The 20,923-nt window shown below is 46.5% G+C and overlaps 1 protein-coding gene across 1 annotated transcript in view; it reads left to right on the top strand.

Moving 5' to 3' along the window:
* Nucleotides 1-16,793: 16,793 nt before the first annotated feature.
* Col6a5 (collagen type VI alpha 5 chain) overlaps nucleotides 16,794-20,923 on the top strand; it is a 98,991-nt gene continuing 94,861 nt past the window's right edge. Inside the window, exons 1-2 of the mRNA XM_028869882.2 lie at nucleotides 16,794-16,860; nucleotides 19,208-19,921. Coding sequence (XP_028725715.1) covers nucleotides 16,794-16,860; nucleotides 19,208-19,921 — 781 coding nt within the window. The remainder of the gene's footprint in view (nucleotides 16,861-19,207; nucleotides 19,922-20,923) is intronic.

Genomic DNA, 20,923 nt, shown 5'->3' with positions numbered 1-20,923 from the left:
AGCATGGAGAAGACGTTGTCCACTTCCCCTGCAAAGAGGGAAGCTTGTGAGGCAGTTTCCTTGTGCTATGGGAAGTGTTGTCTAGTTCTAGGCTCCTCTCTATCTTCAGTCCTTGAGCTCTTCCTCTTTGTGCATAAGACACCCCAGTCTGGTAAGTGAACTCAAAGACCCAGTCAGGGTCTATGGGATGCAGCAAACCATCCCTTTCATGTATCCAAAGCATCTCAGTACCCCACTTCTTCTAGCCAAAGCCAATCACTGGCTCACAGTTGCCAACAGGGTAAGGTTAAATTCCTGCAAAGCTCCCTAGACATCTAAAGCTCCCACCACCATGTCCTTTCAACCCTGTCTTTCCTACATTGTCTTCCAAGCCCTCTCCATATCCTGGACACAGCCTAACCAGAAGTCTTCAGTCTCCAATACAAATACACACACAGACATACAGTCACACACAGACAGACACAGACACAAACACACAGATAGACACAGACACATAGACAGACAAAGACAGACAGACATAGACACACACAGATACACAGACATACAGACACACAGAGACACAGACATGTAGACAGACAGACATACCCCTCTACTGCTTATCTACCCATGGCATTTTCTGTCACTCATTCACCAGTCATCAGGACAGTTTGATCTTCATTACATTTGCCTTTTATGCTCCGGGAGCCTTTCAAATCCACTCCAGATGCCACCTCTTCCTTGAAGCCTTTCCCAAATTCAGTGCCGTTTTCCAAGTGTTTGCTGATGCCTCCATTTACCATGATGCCTCATTCTTTCTCCCTCTTACATGAGTGCTTCCTGTCTACCTTTCTCATTTACTTCCTTTCTTTGTTACTTAGCACTTTGCATCAAGTACTTGAGAGAGAAAGATTTATATATATATATATATATATATAAATATAAATATATAAGATATATATATATATAGAGAGAGAGAGAGAGAAAGAGAGAGAGAAAAGATAGTCTGATCTCTGATCTGAGTACCACTCAGAGGCAAACAGAGAGAACGGAAATCTTCGTGCAAGCTGTTTGTCTATTTCCCCCTGCTAAATCTAAACCACCTTTGCCAGGAGGTGGTGGCGGGGGGGGGGGGGGGGGGGGCGGCGCACGCCTTTAATCCCCAGCACTTGGGAAGCAGAGGCAGGTCGATTTCTGTGAGTTTGAGGCCAGCCTGGTCTATCCAGTGAGTTCCAGAACAGCCAGGGCTTCGAAGAGAAACCCTGTCTTGAAAAAACAAAACAAAACAAAATAAAAAACTTCTAAAACCACTTTCTACAAACAGTGCCAAAGAGTATATAGTTGGCACTCAAGATAAATTTGCTGAGTCAGTAATCTGTCAGAAGTATGCCTGTGTGTGTGAGTGTGTGTGTGTGTGTGTGTGTGTGTGTGTGTGTGCGTGCATGTGCGTAGGCTGGAGGAGAACCTCTGGTGTTATCTTCAGCAACCCTGTCCACTTCCTTTGAGATGGGATCTCATTGGCCTGGAGCTCACCAATGAGGCTAGGCTGGCTGGCCAGTGAATCCCAGTATCTTCCTGTCTCTGCCTCCCCACTGCTGGGATTCCAGGTGCGGGCTTGGCTTTTTACCTGGATGCTGGGACTTGAACCTGGGTCCTCATGCTTGCCAAGCCAGCACTTTAGCCACTGAGCTGTCCTCCAGCTCCTTAGTTTTCCCCTCTTATGTGACCTGGGGCCCCAGTCCACCATCTACATCCGGGTGGTCTTCCCACCTTAATTAAACCTCTCAGAAACACCCTCACAGACAGGCTCAGAGATGTGCTCTTTAGTGATTCTAGTCCAGTCAAGTGGACAGTTAAATACCACATGTGGGCTTGGTACAGGATGCTTGAACTGGAGAGTTTGCTTCTCATGCATAGAGCATCACATTGTCAATCTTACAACACTCAGAACACGGCCTTTTGTCCTAGAAGTGCCTGGTACTGCTTCAGTGGGAACTTTGATAGCCATTGAGGATCAACGGCTGGGAGGATGGAACCTCTTACCATTTTCTGAATAATTAGCCCAATTCAACACATTTCCCTTCCTTCCTTCCTTCCTTCCTTCCTTCCTTCCTTCCTTCCTTCCTTCCTTCCTTCCTTCCTTCCTTCCTCTCCCTCTCTCTCCTCTCTCCTCCTCTCCTCTCTCTCTCTCTCTCTCTCTCTCTCTCTCTCTCTCTCTCTCTCTCTCTCTCTCTGATCTCTCTCAGTGTCTCTCTCTCTCTCTTGCAGGCACCGAGCTAGAAATTGAGACTTTCAGTGGTTGGAGGGGAGGTACCCAGTCTCCTGCAGTCAGTGGTGAAAAGTGAGTTACCCAGTCCTGCAGTCAGTGGTGAAAAGTGAGTTACCCAGTCCTGCAGTCAGTGGTGAAAAGTGAGGTACCCAGTCCTGCAGTCAGTGGTGAAAAGTGAGGTACCCATTCGTGCCATCAGCAGCTGTTCAGGATGGGCAGAAATGATGGGTTGAGAAAAGCCCATCAAGAGTCACAGAATGTGGCAAAATGTGGTCGGTGTCTGGTAGGAGGATGGACTTGGCTATTCAAGAAGCTTGGGTGGGCACTGAGTGTGTTGATGGAGTTTTGGGTTGGAGAAGATCACACATTCCCTGAGGAATGGAGCCAGGAGAGAAACAAGAAAACCATGAAAACCAAAGACAGCAGAGCTCTGTAGCATCCACAGGATGACAGGAAAACGAGTCTGGGCTGCTCACTATTTCTGCTGATGGGAAAACAAAATATGTGTTCCAGATGCTCCCAGAGATACGCCAAAGGACCAGAGACAGTGTGACCTTGGATTTGCCATTCAACTTCAATAGACCTCAGATCCCCAGCTGATGAGGCAAACATGTGTGGTCTGGGGCCGTCACCAGCTGGACTGTGGTTCCTAAAGTTGTGACCTTCCCCCTTATTCTGGTCCAGCCCTGGCCCTGCTCTGCATGTTGGGCCGTGTGTCCTGAGTGAGGAATATTGATCCAGGAAGAGAGGAGGGTGGGTACTGGAAGAAAGGAGACTCAGTGGCGGACAGAGGGATGGCCTGACTTTTAGTCTCTACTCTCATTCATTTCTTCTTGTTTCTTTAGCTGCAGAAGGAGAGGAAGAAAAAAAAAAATTAAGTGTGGTGGTTCCAGAACATTATTTAATAAGCTGTTTTAGAGTTAGGATTTAGCTGTGTAAACTTCTAATAAACTGTTTACATAAGCATTTGCAACCCAGAGGATTCAAGACACCAACGCCTTTGTTGTGTTATAAGTTATTAACTAATTTCTGGTTTCCTTTGGTGTCTGACTCTGCCAGAATATTGCAAGCCTTTCCATGAGCTTTTAAAAAACTTTAAGATTCTCTTTTCCTGATTCAACAGGTCACCTCAAGACCCCAATTTTATGTTACAAAACAGACCATTCCATAGTGTGACAAGAGAGTAGGGACTGGAGAAGGAACCCTCAGGATTAATGTGTGAGGGAAGCCAGCTGGCAGGGAGCTGGCTGGAGACCCTTCCCCACCTGGGCTCCATGCATTACACAGGGCATGCTCAGTCCGTATGAAGAGGAAGTCTGGAAGCCTGTCCTCACCAGGGCTTCATCGAATGAATGGAGCATGCTTGAGCAAGCCTAAGTACGAACCAGAGGGACAGGTGCTGTGTAAAGGTCGTGTAAAGCACTGCCCGCCCTGTGACCCCGGCCTTTGGGGCTCCTTCCTCATCCCACTAGCCCATTCCCATTCTGGGGAGTGTTTTTCCTTTCTAAACAAGCCATCTCTGTTTTCAGTCTAGTTCCTAGACTCGGTGCCCTCTGAACTCCGACCTTCGGACCGGCTCTAAGCATGTTTTTCTTTTTTTCTTTCTTGAAATCTTTCTCAGATACTGGCCGAAATCCTAAGCGTGCTTTTCCGGGCACTCTGGCTTTTCTCATTCTTTTTCTGGAGACTCGCCCCTCCTGTGGCTGTCGGATTTCTCTCTCCCTCCTCCATCTCTCTCCTCCAGGAAGCTTGTCAAGATTTGCCGTTTGTCCTGTTTTTTTTTTTTTTTCCTGAACCCCAATAAAACTGTCCTCAATCCTCCTTCTGAGTGTGTTTCTAAATTCCTTTACTAATGAGATGGGGAACCCCAAAAGGAAACACTGGTTTCCCTGGTGACTATAGGAAGTCTAGCCACCAGTCAGAAAGGTCGATGCTGCCCAGTATCAAATGTGTGGACTCTTCTCTCTGGGTGCGTGGTTTAACTATTCCCTCTCAAGTGACTTGGGGTTCCCCCCGTCTCAGAGGTGATGGCAGCTGAAATTCCCACCAGCCTCTCTGAGTTGGAAAGTGTGAGGATGACTGAGTCGGTTCTCTTGGAAGCTTTTCGAACTTGGCTCTTCAGAGTCCCCAGTCTGGTTTGGGTTCTATCTACTCTAGGGCCTGAAATCTCTAAAAGATTTGTTTACACCGCTGAATTCTTTCCAACATATCGTTAAAGAGTCACAGGATTTTTGAGTTGGCGAGTCTTAGAAATGTAGTTAACACACCCCTAATTCCCGAGACCCTCTACTGTGATGGTGTGTTACCAACCAGCTGGCTCTATACAGATAGAAGCGTGCCCTCTGTCATTGCTGGCAAGGTTGGTTTGAGCGCCGAGGCTGGATAGGTGACTCAGAGGCTTCAATCTCCGACCTCTGAAAGCCAAGGGCCTCTTGTTCCAGGCTCTAGAAGCCAAGGAGCTAGGTGCCCAGACACTCAGGTGCTAGGCGCGTTGCTCTGGGGAGAGTGTAACGGGCAGCAGCTCTGGTTGGCCGCCATTGCCATCCTTGCTCACAGCAGCAGCAGATAGCAGCAAGCAGCCCCAAGCGGGACCTTCTTAGAGATCTGAAACAGACATGCGTGTTGGGACCCTTAGCTCAACAATGGCAAGCGTTCTTAGGCCCAGAGTATTGGGGTCCTTAACCCTAGACAGTGGCTAGTGACGGTGGCTAGCCCTTACAGCTCTCGGCCTCGGTGTCTGACAACCCTTCGTCTGTAAGATTTGGCAGCTCGCTGGGACTTTTCCAGCCACACCCCCACCTTTTCTTTTCAAGGTCTGTCTTCAGCCTAAGCCGCCCCCCCTCCACATTGCCTCTGGCATCTTTGGCCCCCCTCCAGCCCCCTGCTCTGAGCACTCTGGAGCTCCACAGCTGCTCTTGCCATTGCTAACTGCAGCCACAGCCACCTCCCCTGCTGCAGCCTTTGCTGCCCCTAAGGCTTGGCTGCCAGTTCCACGGCCATCTCCCTGCTGTGTTTCCAGTTCAGCCTGCTCCACTACCAGCAGAGCCCCTTAGCTGCGCACATCTCCAGAGAACAGGGCAAGCTCAGGACCCCCAGAAAGAAGCCTTTTATGAGGCCTGATGTTGCAGCACCAAGAAGCAAAACTTGAATCTACTTAGAAGAAAGCATCCAGGATAATTCTTCGTCATGGTGGAGTGGACAGTGATGTGTTAGATACTCTGCTAAACGCGTATGCAATAGGGCTGGAGAAACGGCTCAGCGGCTCTTCCAGAGGACCAGGGTTCAATTCCTTGTCCCCACATGACAGCTCACAGCCATCTATAAACTCTGGTTCCACAGCCCCTCAGCCCCTCTTCTAATCTCCAAGGGTGCTGCCCACAGGTGGTGCATAGATGTGTATATAGGCAAACCACCTTAACAAAGACTATTGGGGTCCAGCCCCTCTATAGTCTTTTCTCAGAATTCCAGAGGAAATGCTACCAATGTCGAATTAACTAATCTGAGAGATTCTGAAATAAATCTATTTACACGAAACTCTTTAGTCTATTCACTTTATTCTTCTGAATCAGTTCTCTCTATATTCTGCTTCTTTTTTGCTCTCATACTTAGTTCCTTGCCTGATTCTCTCTGCATTCTTCTGCTCTTAGTTCTTTTCCATCTAGTTCTTCCCCATCTAGTTCTTTCCATCATAGTTCCCCAATCTAGCCCTCCTCAACCTAATCCTCCCCAAGTCTCTAGGTTTATAGTTATATACTCATGCAATAGCAATGCCCTGGCTAAGGCAGGGTCACAAGGCTTGAATTCCCTCAGGGTCAAAAGGAGGAGCAATATGATTCCCACAAAGAGAAGTAATTGTCAGCCATCATCTGCAACCCCAAAGGGAAGTGACTAATGGGGAATGAATCAACTGAGGGCTAAATTCAGTTAATAGATCCGAGAAAAGGGATTTATGTGCTCAAACTATATTCTTAGAAGTGGTTAGTTAAGATGTTAGGAGTTTTATGTCACTAAGTCATAGGTGAACTAAAACTGCCTATTTTTTCTATGGAGTTATAACTGTCTCAACCTAACCTCGGCTGTGCCATTTTCTGGCAGGGCAGAGGGAGTGAACTCAGTAGCTAGATAGCCTGTGTCACAGCTTGATGTACCTGGTGTGTAAAGCCCTTTTGTTCTGAATCAATTGTTAAAGGGGAAGTCTAGAGATACCACTTGGGCTATGGAAGAAAGGAGGGTCTAAGCTTAATTTGCACGAGAAACAAAGCTATGTACTTAATTAACATCAGTTGGTGATTATCCCCATATGGATATTTGCTCCGGCCAGCAGGGCTTTAACGGGTTCTCGACCACCCTAAGGACAGAATGATAGGGATAAGAGACACAAAGGAATACATGAAGTCAATATTCTGATCAAGGTGCAACTTTATTTTTCTCCAGGAGGGTTTATATAGTTCCTGCAAGGTAGGGGGAGCAGGAAGCTGTTATCTGCATAGGGTGGGGCAAGCTAACAGGATGTTTATGTAGGATGTTTACAGGGTGAAAGATCAAGGGCTCTGACTCAATGTCCTGTTGCTAGGCAACCTGACTGTATGATGATCTAGTTCCCTATCTTATCAGGAGTCTGTATTTTTCCACTAACTAGAGATTCTGTCCTTGTCCCTGACAGATATTTACCTTAATTCAGGAGACTAGCAGGTGGTCTGGATGCTTATCTTATCTGCAGTCTGTCCTTGGATGTTTGAGAAGTATCTCAGATAAAATACTTTTGTTCAGAGATGGCCCTAGCTGGATACTTACTAATTATGAAAATTACAGAAAGGCAGACTTCTGAGTCTAATGCTAAAAATCTAACAGAACAAAAGCCTGAAAAGAGGGGTCTCGATTGTGTGACTTGTTGTCAACGCGGTTGGAGGAAGTTATCCAAATACCTTAATTGTATAGGGAAAAACTGTGCCCAATGAATGATCAATCCCACTGTTAGAAGTTCTTAAGTAAAAATAATTAATTGGGAAAGCTACTAATGCACACAAGAAAATTATTGCAGGAACCAGCTAATATATTTAAAGCTAATATCACCAAGATTCCTTAAGTCTTGGCTTTATCCTCTGGAAAGGCCTTTGGTTTCTTCCAGGTATAGCTTGTCATAGTCAGCTGAATTCCCACTACGTATTTCTGTGGCCCACAGCACCAACTATATACATAAAATAAAAAATAAATCTTTTTAAAAAATTATTTATTTTACATCCTGGCTACAGTTTCCCCTCCCTCCTCTCCTCTTAGCCTCCCCCCTCCCCTGCTCTGTTTCCACCCCCCAATCCACTCCTCCTCCATCTCTGTTCAGGAAAGGCCAGGTCTCCCATGGATATCAACAAAACATGGCATATCAAGTTGCAGTAAGACTAAGCACCTCCCCGTGTTGAGCAAGGTGACCCAGTATGAGGAGTAGGGTCCCAAAGGCTTGTAAAAGAGTCATAGACTGCACCTGATCCCACTGTTAGGAGTCCCACAAGAAGACTAAACTACACAACTGCCACATACATGCAGAGTGCCAAGGTCAGTCCCATGCAGGCTCCCTGGTTGTTGATTCGGTCTCTGTGAGTCCAGGTTAGTTGATTCCGTGGGTTTTCTTGTGGTACCCTTGGCCACTCTGGCTCCTACAATCCTTTCTCCTCCTCTTCTGTAAGATTCCTAGAGCTTTTCCTAATGTTTGGCTGTGGATCTGCATCTGTTTCCATCAGTTGCTGAATGAAGCCTCTCTGATGACAGTTGGCCTAGGCACCAATCTATGAGTACAGCAGAATATTATTAGGCATCATTACATTGACATTTTTTTCTCCAGTTGTGTTTGGTTCTATCCTAGGTTTCTGGGTCATTCAGCCTGTTGGTCTTGGTGCTCCAGGCAGTGTCAGGGGTGGGCTTACTCTCCTGACATGGGTTTTAGGCTAGATTGGTCATTGGTTAGCTACTCCTTCAATCTCTAGACCACCCTTACCTTATCCCAGCACATCCCATAGGCAAGACAAGCTGTAGGTCACAGGTTATATGGCTGAGTTGGTGTCCCAATTCCTCCATTTGAAGTCTTGCCTAGTGACAGGAGATGGCCAGTTCAGACTACTTATCTGCTATTGCCAGGAGTCTTGGCTGGGGTCATCCTTGTAGATTCCCTTGCACCAGGTTTTTACCTGATCTTGAAATGCTCCCAGTGGTGGTTTGAAAGAAAATAGCCCCTAAAGTGAGTGGCACTATTAGGAGGTGTGGCTTTGTTGGAGTAGGTGTGGCCTTGTTGGAGGAAGTGTGTTGTTGTCAGAAAGTTTCTCCAGTCCCGCCAAACCCCTGTAGTCCTGCAGCCTGCTTATAAAATAATCACTCAGAAGCTTATATTAATTATAACTGCTTAGCCATTAGCTCAGGCTTATTATTGACTAGCTCTTACATTTAAATTAACCCATAATTCTTATTTATGTTTAGCCACATGGCTTGGTACCTTTTCTCAGTTCTGCCTTGTCATCTTGCTTCCTCTGTGTCTGGCTGGCGACTCCTGACTCCTGACCTTGTCTGCTCGCCCTGTATATACTTCCTGCCTGAATACTGGCCAACCAGCATTTTATTTATCAACCAATCAGAGCAACACATATTCACGGTATATAGAACACAGCAGTGTGTCACTGTAGGGATGGGTTTTGAGGTCTCCTATTCTCAAGATACTACCCCTTGTATCAGTCTACTTCCTGTTATCTGCATATCAACATATAGCAGCTCTTTCTCTAGCACCATATCTGCCTGGATGCCACCATGTTCCCCACCATGATGATAATGGACTAAATCTCTGAAACTGTAATCTGCAGCCTCAATGAAATGTTTTTCTTTATAAGAGTTGCTGTGGTCATGGTGCTCTTCACAGCAATAGAACACTAACTAACACATGTCCCCCTTTCTAGTAGTCTCTTTCAGTACTCTTCCCCCTCTACCATCTAACCAGATCACTTATGTTCCTATCACCACCCACATGCAGTCCACTCACACAGTCTCTTCTATTTCCCCTTCCTCGGGAGATCTGGGTGTCCCACCCACTCCCCACTCTTGAGGCCTCCTTGTGACCTAGTCTGATTGGGTCTATGGATTGTAGCATAGTTTGTAACTAGAGTTTTCCTGCCTTGCCCACAGTCTGGACAAATCTTTGTCACCAGCCAGTCCCACTCAGACCCAACCAAGTAAACACAGAGACTTATATTGCTTACAAACTATATGGCCATGGCAGGCTTCTTGCCAACTCTTCTTACAGCTTAAATTACTCCATTTCTATAAATCTATACCTTGCCACGTGGCTCGTGGCTTACTGGCATCTTCACATGCTGCTTGTCATGGTGGTGGCTGGCAGTGACTCCTTCTGCCTTCCTGTTCTTTCTTTTCTCCTCTCTGTTAGTCCCGCCTATACTTCCTGCCTAGCCACTGACCAATCAGTGTTTTATTTATTTATTGACCAATCAGAGTAATTTGCCATACAGACCATCCCACAGCAATAGTTATCCTTTATTTTACAGCTAATATCCACTTATGAGTGAGTATATACTATGTTTGTCTTTCTGGGTCTGGGTTACCTCACCTTCGATGATTTTTTTCTTAGTTCCATCCAAAAAATAAATCTTAAAAGCATAAGTAACAAAATAAAACCCAGACAAATTGGGCTTTATAATATTTGAAATCACTGTGTCTTAAATTATGTCTTAAGAAGGTGAAAATATAATCCACAGAATGGGAGGAGTCTCTTTGCAAGTCATTTATTATCTGCTATGTGTCTAGTATCAGGATAGATATATAAACAATTATTTCTACACAGCAGTAAAAGCCTACTTAAAAGTGGGCATCATACAAATGTTTCTGCAAGGAAGATATATAACTGCCCAATATGAATGTGAAAAGATATAATCAGTATTCATAGGGAAATGCAAATCATACCACAATGAAGTACCATTTGTACTTACTAGAATGGACATATGTATTGTCTCATGCAGCTGAGGCTGGCTTTAACATCATTATGTAGTTGAGAATGAACTTGAACATTAGATTCCCATGCCCTCTTCTCCTAAATTATGGAATTACAGGAATGTGCCACCATACTCAGCAAATTTTTGTTGTTTTTTTTTACTTTATTTTATGCATGTGGATGTTTTGTTTGCATGTATGTATGTGCACCACTTATATTCAGTGGTTACAGAGGCCAGAAGAGGGCATCAGATCCCCTGAACTGGAGTTAAAGACTGTTGGGAGATGTCATGTGTGTGCTAGGAATTAAACCCAGGTCCTGCAGGGTGGTGCTGGCACATGCCTTTAATCCCAGCACTCGGGAGGCAGAACCAGGCGGATCTCTGTGAGTTGGGAGGCCAGCCTGGTCTACAGAGCAAGATCCAGGACAGACACCAAAACAACTCAAAGAAACTTTGTCTTGGAAAACAAAACAAAACAAAACAAAACAAAACAAACAAACAAACAAAAAGGAGCAACCAGTGCTCTAAATGCTAAGTCATCTCTTAAGTCCCCCAGCAAGTTTTTAAAAAAAGAATATAGAAAAATTGGAGTATTTACACCCATACAAAAATTTGTACATAATGTTTATGACAGTCTTACCCGTAATAGCCCAATCCTAAAACCAATCCAAATGTACAGAACTGGCTGTAGATTTAAAAGCATACAGCTACATAATAGAATATAAGTCAGCTAGTAAAAGAATGAAGTATTGAGACATGATACAGCATGGGTGAACTTTGGAAACAAATGAAAGTAGTTCAATCCAAAAGGCCACGCAGGGACAGGAGAGGGTAGTTGCCAGGATGTGTTGGAATGGGGGAATGAGGAGTAATTGCTGATGGGTTGTGTTTTTGTTCTGGAGTCTCGAAAATGTTCTGACATTAGGGTTGAGGGTTGCATGCCTGGTATATACTCTAACATGCACTGAATTGTACACCTTTTCATTTTAAAACATTCTTGACAGTTTCATAATGCATACGAGGAATTTTAATTTTTTTTACCCCATCCCCCTCTCTCACTGAATCCCTTCTTTCCAACAATCCCCTCCTGCTTTCCTGTCTTTTCCTGTGTGACACTGAGTTTAACGAGACTTGCTTGCATTGGTGTGGTATTTACTGGAGCATGAGCAACTAACATGTGTCACACCACTGAAGAAAACGAAGCCTCGTCCTCCATCAACCATTAACTGCCAAGAGCCTGTCAAGGATGGGTGGGACCTAACAGCCCGGCATCCATGATGAGGTTGATGTTGACAGGCTCAGACCTGTGCAGGTCCTGTGCAGATAACCAGGGCTGCAGTGAGTTCATGAGTACACAGCTGTTGTGTCCAGAAGGCAATGTTTTTTTTTTCTGCACATCTCCCCATCCTCTTGGCATGTACACTTTAAAGGGGTAAAGAGTTCAGCACTTTACAGTGTGTGAACTGTATATCAATATATACACATATACAGTCTGTGAACTGTACACCAAATAACAAAAAAGCTAATAAGTAAAATGTGTGGTGTGTTAGAGTACAATGAGTCTCTCTTTCAAAATCACTGTTCACACAGGCATCCAGTTACTACCTGGGGTTTCACTTTCCTTTTGGCTAAAGAGACAGGGTCTCTTGCAAAAGCAGATTCCAACTGGTCTATTCATCTTCCTGCATGAGTCACCGATTCAAAAGAGTGCTGAGAAAGCTCTAGAATAAAAGCCATCTCTTCCACCTTTACCGTCTTCTTGAAGGCATGCCTATTTGAAAGCATTGGCTATTTCCATTCTTCTTTTGTCATTTTTTAAAATAAGGAACAACTCTTATTTGATGGGATTTCTGTGAGATTTTAATTCCCCATGAAGATTTCAGATTGAATGTGAACCATGTGGAGAGAAATGATGAACTTAATGTTGTTTTAACACTTGCAATGTTATGGTTTGGATGTGAAATGCCCACTTGTTGTACAGCGCTAGCCTTTGAGCCAGACTTCTGCCACCTTCCAGTTTTTTGTTTTGTTTTCTTGCCAAAGATCATTACTGATGGGCTTGTTGATGTTAATTTTCCTTCCTGGAAGGAGGGAGTGGGAAGGGTCATTGGACCCTCACCTGAGTATCTAACCACTCCCGCCAACCAGCTGCATACAATTCTGCCCTAATTGCAGGGAGTCCCGGGGTCTCTGGGAAGGGGCAAGAGAACACAGGTGAGGAAGGGTGAGGAGAGGGATCTCCTTTACACAGCCGTGGGGCTCATCTCCACCCATGCCGGGTACAGACGTTCCAGTGTGGCTGTTCCCATCTGTAACCCCTCACCCAATGATCTGTAAGTAATCAATTCATTGGATCCCCCCGAGGGAACTTTGGTGGGACCCCACCTTGGTTTGCAGTTGGAACCATGGGAGGAGGAGTTAGTCACTGTTCATGTCTCCCCCAGTGTAGGAATTTCAGCATCATCCCCAAGGCTCACATTTGCACACTTGGTCCGCAGCCGGTGATGCTGTTCTGTGTAGCAGGAATCTTAAAAGGTCTTATTAATAAAAACAATTCTGGAGCAGGTATTGGGGTGAACACTGAAAGATCAGAGAGACAGAACCAGCCACAGCTAACCTCACCTTGCCAATTCCTCAGCTGATCTCGTTCCTCAACTCGAAGCCTCGTCGGGTGGTGGTGGCACATGCCTTTAATCCCCAGCACTCGGGAGGCAGAGCCAGGCGGGTTCTCTGTGAGTTCAAGGCCAGCCTGGGCTACCAAGTGAGTCCCAGAAAAGGTGCAAAGCTACACAGAGAAACCCTGACTCAAAAAAACAAAACAAAACAAAAAAAAACCCCCAAAAACCTGGAAGCCTCTGTGTCCTCATCGGAATGGATCTCAGCTGAACTGCTTCTAAAAGCCTAAAAACTTAACAAACCTAAAAAGCCTCTTAGTTTCTTGTTTTCATGCTTTATATACCTTTCTGCTTCCTGCCATCACTTCCTGGGATTAAAGGCATGTGTCACCATGCCTGGCTATTTCCTGTGTGGCTTTGAACTCACAGAGATCCAGATGGATCTCTGCCTCTGGAATGCTAGGATTAAAGGTGTGTGTGCCACCATTTTCTGGCCTCTATATCTAGTGGCTGTTCTGTTCTCTGACCCCAGATAAGTTTATTAGGGTGCACAATATTTTGGGGAACACAATATCACCACAGTTCTGTAAGGTTGTGGAACCTTTGAGAAGTGGGGCTTAGCTAGAGGAAGTGTAATCTCTGTGGTCTGCCCTACTTCCTGCTCCCTCTCTTCCTCCGGGTTCACTGAGATGTGAGCACACAGTTTTACACATGTCTGCCCTGCCATGATTCCTTCTGTCACCGCAGACCGTGAGTCCAAATACACTCTCCTTCCGCTAAGTTCTTATTTAGTCGCAGTGATAGAAAATTTACCTAGAGAGGACAACAGCAACAGCTCTGTGCCATGCCATATGGCTGGGGCGAGCAAGACTCAACCATGCACTGCCTCCGGCTGCCAGAGAACGACATCAACAGCCTCTGGCGTTGGGCACCATTACGTTGAGCGAGTGCAGGTTGGGGAGGTGGAAGAGGAGAGAGGAGTAGTGCAGGGGCTGGGGAGAGGCAGATCTGCAGAGGTGAGCGTGCTGAGGAACAGGCCGACATGAATGGCCTGCCTGCCATGAGTCCAGGTTGATGTCCAAGCCTGGGTTATAGCCAAGAGCCATTTGGTCCAAGGTCCTGAGACAGCTGAGGGGACTGTGTTGATGTCTGTGGCTCCTGTCGCCACTGAGGGCCATACAGAGGCTTGTAGTCTGGGCTGTCACCTGGGGCCATGTTGGTGTCTGAGGGCCACACTGCCACGGGGTGGTGGTGGTGGTAGTGGTGGTGGTGGCGGCATGCTGATCTCAGTATCCCGCACTACTAATGGCACCATGGTGACATCTGAGCCATGGCTGCTTCCTAGGACCATGTGTATTGATGTCTGTGGTCCATGTTGCCACCAAAGGTCACATGGATGCCAGGGGCCTAGACTGCAACCTGTGGCCATGTGTGTGTGTCGGAGGCTTGTGCCGCCACAAAGGCCAAGCTGATTTGAATGGCCTGCGCTGTCACCTGGGGCCATGGTGTCATCCTGGCCAGGGCTGCTGCTAAGAGCCATGTCTGGGTCTGTGGCCCTGCAGAGGTCAAGGTCTGAGGTGATATCATGGTTTCTGTTACTGCGGAGAGCTCTGCGGATGCTCAGAGTCTGGTCGGCCACCTGAGACCATGTTGGTGTCTGAGGGCCACGCTGCTGCCAGGCCATTACTGATCTGGGTGGCCTGGGTTGCCACTGGGGCCATGGTGATGTCAGGCCTGAGCTGCTGCTGAGAGCTATGTCTGGGTGGGTGGTCCTGATGGAGCTGGGGTCTGTGTTGATGTCCATAGCCGATGTCACCAGAAGGGGTCGTAGGAACCACGTGTTTTGAAACCTGAGGACTGTCTACGCCCCTCACTGGCCCTGGGATAGCTGGTCCTGCCTCTTCTCACTGGATACTGCTGCAGGAGAGCTGGCCCTTGCACTCAGGGAAAGATGGCCCCACCTCTCACCACAGGCTTGTACCTCACTTGGGCAGCACACTAGAGCTGACCTTGTTGTCAAGGACCCAGGTGAGCTGGCCCTGAGGGCCTGAGAGCAGCAGAGCTGACCCTGCCAGACTTCATTGGTGGTGTGGTGGCGGGAAAGATGTCCTCCCTACCCTGCCCCTTGGGAGAGTTGGCCCTGGCCAGCTCCTCACCACCTGCAACACACAGGAGAGCGGACCCTGTACTCTGCCTGGGTATCACACTAGAGCTGATCCTGGTGTGTGTGTGTGTGTGTGTGTGTGTGTGTGTGTGTGTGTGTGTGTACAGATGAGCCAGTCCTGAGAGCAGGAGAGGGGACCCCATTCCCTTCGAATGCCCCCTACAGTAATTGGGGGAAGCTGTCAGGTTGACCAGTCCAGCTGTCACCCAGGCCCAGGACTCGAGCTGTGAGTTGGCCCACCCCAACATCCACCTCATCTATGGACTGTTAGAGCATGAAAGGGTAGGAGCCTACAGATCCAAAGCTGCAGTACTCCACAACACAGGACAAAGGCAGGGTGTCTGGGGTGGGGTGGGGGGGGGAGGAGTCCAGGGAACCTGGGCCCTGGTGACAGCCCTTTGTTGATGGTGTGACAGAGGTCAGAGGCCTCAGATCAGACCGATGACTCATGACAATGAACATTTGTAAGTGTTGCCAGTGAGGATGAAAGGGTGAAAAGCACAGCTTCCAGGAGGAGATTCTTCTCTTTCTTGTTCTTTTTTTTTTTTTTTTTTTTTTGGTTTTTTTTTTCAAGACAGGATTTCTCTGTGTAGCTTTGTGCCTTTCCTGGAACTCGCTCTGTAGACCAGGCTGGCCTCGAACTCACAGAGATCTGCCTGGCTCTGCCTCCCGAGTGCTGGGATTAAAGGCGTGCACCACCACTGCCCAGCTTGTTCTTGTTCTTCTTGTTCTTGTTCTTCTCCTTCTTCTTCTCTTCCTCCTCCTTCTTTTGTTTTTGGGGGGAGTTGTAAGGGCACAGGGTGGATGTGAGGGGATGGAGAAATGGATGGGTCTGTATGCATGACATGAAATCTGCAAAGAATTAATAGAAGTTAATTTTTCAGGTGATTCCCAGACCCATGAGAACAGTGTTTACAATCGTTTGATGGAGAAAACATGAGGAGTCATCACTGGCTTCTTGGAAAAAGTGATGAGCACAGACAGTTGTCATTGTCAGAATAAGAAAAGAGGATGAAGCATAGTGAGCGCATAATTTGTGAAGAACAGGCTTTGTGTAAGGATGGTGGTACTGGTGCGAAGAGCCTGGGCATGGTGATCCCCAAATCTGGGGAAACATTCTCAATCTGCTACGTATCAAGTCACTTTGTGCCTCAGTTTCCCTACCTGTCACATAGCTACAGTAATTCTGAGATGATACTTGTAAAGTGCCGAGGGAGGTTCTTGAGCCACATGCAGGGCTCAACACACATCAACATCTGTTTTCAGCAAATATTCCACATGCTGGATGGATGCTGCATAAATAAACTTGCTTTTTTGTTGAAAATACTTCTTTTCAGCACACCATCTTGTGAGTAGTTCCTGGTATCCAATATTGCATATTGTGGTAGTTTGAATGTAACTGGCCCTCCTAATCTCATAGGGAGTGGCACTATTAGGAGGTGTGGCTTTGTGGGAGTGGGCATAGCCTTGTCGGGGGGGGGGGGACGACAGCTTTTGCTTAAGCTTCGCTCAGTGTCAGAGTCATTCAACTTCCTGTGGCCTGCAAGACGTAGGACTCTCAGCTACTCCAGCACCACGTCTGCCTGGATGCCTCCATGCTCCCTGTCATGCTAATGGATTGAACTGCTGATGTTGTAAACAAGCCACCCAAATTAAATACTTTCTTTATAAGAGTTGCCATGGTCATGGTGTCTCTTCACAGCAACAGAAACCTTAACCAAGATGCATATAATTCATATTGCATTTTTTTTTTTCAGAATAAAAGTTAAGAAACTTCCATTAGCAGAATGAAGCTCCAGCTAATTGCATTTGTCCTAATCCTCTGGATTGAAACACTGGCAGATCAGAGCCCAGGTACTAGTATATTTTTTGTTCATTATCATTTGGGGAAAAATAATTTTTTTTTTTCATTTTTTGAGATAGGGTTTCTCTGTGTAGCTTTGGAGTCCATCCTGGAACTCACTCTGTAGACCAGGCTGGCCTCAAACTCACAGAAATCTGCCTGTCTCTGCCTCCTGAGTGCTGGTATTAAAGGCATGCACCACCATACCATAAAATAAAATATTTTTATGTTTTATTAAACTTCAATAAAAAGAAATACTTTATTTATAACAGATCAAAGTACACAACACTTGGTATTAGCCACAGAACATAATATTCGACAGACTTCATCCCTTAAAGGTGGGGAAAGTTATGGGTAAAAAAAAAAATCATGTTATGTAGCCCTGCCTAGAAAACCTTTACTCACTGATTTGCATTGCTCTCAACATCTCATATCTCTGTGAATACAATAAACCCACTTGTGTGTTGAGTAGTTTGAACCTTATCTTTAGAAATGTTGCAGAAATGCTGACCAGTGGACAGGCAAGCAGGCACTTGGAAGAAAGCAAGAGAATGCAGCTTTATTTGCATGGGCTTGGACCCAGGCTAATGCTTTCTAAAGTTGAGCCCCAACCCACAGTTATTTACAGCTTTTATAGGCTGGATAACAGTGTTGAAATCCTTGACGATGTGAGCATCTGAGGGTGGTCTTTGAGGCCTAGCTCCACCAAGGGGAATCTCCATCATAGACATGATCACAGGAACAAACACTGGAGGTAGAAGTTCACACATTCCTTCCTCTGCGGGCTGGATCTGTGGAGTGAGCAGATAGCTGTGGCAATCATTTCTTCCTGCTAATGTTTGCCTTCCTGAGAGGAAGCGGCTCCAACAAGCTGGCAGAACTCAGCATGCTAAACTATTTCAGAAGTAAACTCCAATCCACTCTATTCCTTCTTTGTCCTATAGTTTCTGGGTGTCTTCACTAGGGTTCTGTTCCTGGGATAAAGCTCCATTGACCCACATCACCCTGGGGAGGAAAGGTTTGTTTAAGCTTACAGTTCCACAGCACCATGTGTCAACTGAGGGAAATCAGGGGAGGGACACAGGGCAGGAACCTGGACACAGGAGCTGATGGAGAGGCCATGGAAGAGAGCTTCTTAAGGCTTTCTCATAGCCTGCCCAGCCTGCTTTCTTATAGCAACCAGGCCCACCAGCCTGAGAGTGACACTGTCTATAGTGAGCTGGGCCTTCCCACATCAATCATTAATCAAGAGAATGTTCCATAGGCTTGCCCACAGGCCAATCTGGTGAGGCAGTTTTTGTTTCAATTGAGATTCCCTGTTCTCAGTTCACTCTGGCTTGTTCGGTGTGATGTTGATGCAAAACTAGCCAGCACACTAGGCAAGGATTATTATTAGGCTATCATAATAAAGAGTAGTAGTTTGATTTTATATATATGTATATATATATATATATATATATATATATAAAATCTATCCATCTATCTATCTTTCTCTCATACACACATACACATTTTCATTCTTCCCCTTTAGTAGGTAGAAGACAAAGAATCCTGTATAGAAAACATAATCCAAGTGTTCCCCCTTTACAATATGAAATACACATGCTGAGTATCTCCAATCTGAACATCCCCAGTCTGCGATGTTCAAGATCTCAAACTGAGCCCCAGCCTACCAAAAGATGCAGCTGCATTACAGCCTCCGGCCTTCCCAGAGCTGCTTTGTCAAAGAAGCCATATCTATAATTTTTTCATCTATCCAGTTCTTGGGGATGGTCTATGGCCAATGGTGGGCCCACAGGGAGTTAAAAACTGTCTCCTTTGCCTGTACATGGGATAGCTCAGCCACCTTCAGACTAGGCCTGGTGATGCATTGGTGACCTCTCTCTGCTTCATGCCCATGTCTGATCCCGATTCTCTTGTTCTGTGATCCTCAGATGATTCCATGCACCTAAAATCTGCCTTTACTCTGCTCTTAAATTCTCCAGCCCAAGGCAACTGCTTATTCTGTGCTGTTTCCGAAAATAGTTCTTAGTCCTCAAACCACATTGGGACCTTTTAGGGTGCTCCCATGTCATTAATTTTGTAGTACAATATCACAGTTTGGGGCTCCAGAAATAAAAAGAAAATCAATTGCCTTCAGAAATAGATTTGAGAAAGAAAAATCTGTTGGCTAACTTAACTAATGTCCCGTGACATGCCAGGCAAAACAAGTGATTTCTTCTGTTTGACTTCCAGGGAAAAACCATCTTTGGAATTATGATAAAACCATAGGGACACAAGGATGTAGTCTTAAGTGAATAGTGAGGTCTAAAACGTGATGGTGGAAATAAAACTGTACTTGCTGTCTTTATGACGCAGGGCCAGGCCCCGAGTATGCAGATGTGGTGTTTCTGGTGGACAGCTCTGATGACCTGGGGATTAAATCCTTCCCATTTGTGAGAACTTTCCTCAACAAGCTGATCAGCAGCCTCCCCATCGAGGCCGACAAGTACCGTGTGGCCCTGGCTCAGTACAGCGATGCTCTCTACAACGAGTTCCAGCTGGGCACCTTCAAGAACAGGAACCCCATGCTGAACCACCTGAAGAAGAACTTCGGGTTCATCGGTGGGTCCCTGAAGATAGGGAACGCCCTGCGAGAGGCTCACAGGACCTATTTCTCTGCATCCACAAATGGAAGAGACAAGAAACAGTTCCCCCCAATCCTGGTGGTGCTGGCTTCAGCCGAGTCTGAGGATGATGTGGAAGAGGCTTCGAAAGCCCTGCGGGAAGATGGGGTGAAAGTCATCTCGGTGGGGGTGAAGAAGGCTTCTGAGGAAAACCTGAAGGCCATGGCCACAGCCCAGTTCCACTTCAACCTCAGGACTGTCAGAGACCTCAGTTTGTTTGCCCCAAACATGACGCAGATCATCAAGGACGTGACTAAGTACAGGGAAGGAACAGCTGTGACCCTTCTCACACCTGAAGCCCCAACTACACCTGAAGCCCCAGCCACACCTGAAGCCCCAGCCACACCTGAAGCCCCAGCCACACCTGAAGCCCCAGCCACAGCTGCAACCAATGCTGATAAGACAGGTAGGGAACCCTTGAAGAGGAGCCCAGTCCCCACGGGCACAGTACATGGCCGCCCTTCCCCACGGCAGCGCTCACCTGGTACTTGTGACCAGCTGTATTGAGCTGTTGGGAATTTCCACACATCAGCCTTTTCTTGGCCTCTGTGCCATTTCTCTGGCACCAACCCTTTTGCCTCCCTTTGCCTCCTTTTGGCAGAACAGCTCTGTCATTTCAATCTCAACTCTGCGTTCATCCTCTCTTGAGAGGCTTTCATTTTAGGTCCCAGCATTCCTTGGGCACATCTTATGACAGCAACATTTCCCATAATTCTCCATCTCTGTCCCTGTCCTACAGCCATGACTGGGGAGGGTCACAAGGGCAGAACTGGCAGCTTGTGTTAATCTCTGTGCTCTTTGAGCCTAACCACAGCGAGCTGGTAGTTTTTTTTTTTTTTTAATATTTAATTCATTTTACGTACCAACCACATATCCCTCTCTCATCCTCCCCCCCCTCCGCCTCCCTCATCCCCTCCTTCAGCAGGGTAAGTTCTCCCACGGTAGGACAGTTAAACCTGGTACATTCAGTTGAGGCAGGACCAAGCACCTCCCCACTTTATCAGGGGTGAGTAAGGTGTCCAACCAAAGGTAATGGGATCCAGAAAGCCAGCTCATGCACCAGGAATAGATCCTGATCCCAACTGCCAGGGGCCCCTCAAACACCCAGCTACACAACTATCTCCTGTATGCAGAGGGTCTAGTCTAGTCCTATGCAGATTCCACAGCAGTCGGTCTAAAGTTAATGAGTTCTTTTGAGCTTGGTTCAGTTGTCTCTGTAGATTTCCCCATCATGATCTTGACCCTCCTTGCTCATCTAATTCCTCTTTCCTCTCTTTGACTGGACTCATGGATCTCGGCCTGGGGCATGGTTGTGGGTCTCTGCATCTGTTTCCATCAGTTAAAGTATATAATGACAGTTAGGGTACTCACCAATTTGATTACCAGCGTAGGCCAGTTCAGGCACCCT

This window comes from Peromyscus leucopus, chromosome 7, assembly GCF_004664715.2.
Source record: "Peromyscus leucopus breed LL Stock chromosome 7, UCI_PerLeu_2.1, whole genome shotgun sequence".
Taxonomy (NCBI): Eukaryota; Metazoa; Chordata; class Mammalia; order Rodentia; family Cricetidae; genus Peromyscus; species Peromyscus leucopus.
This window is presented reverse-complemented; position numbering and strand designations above follow the sequence as displayed.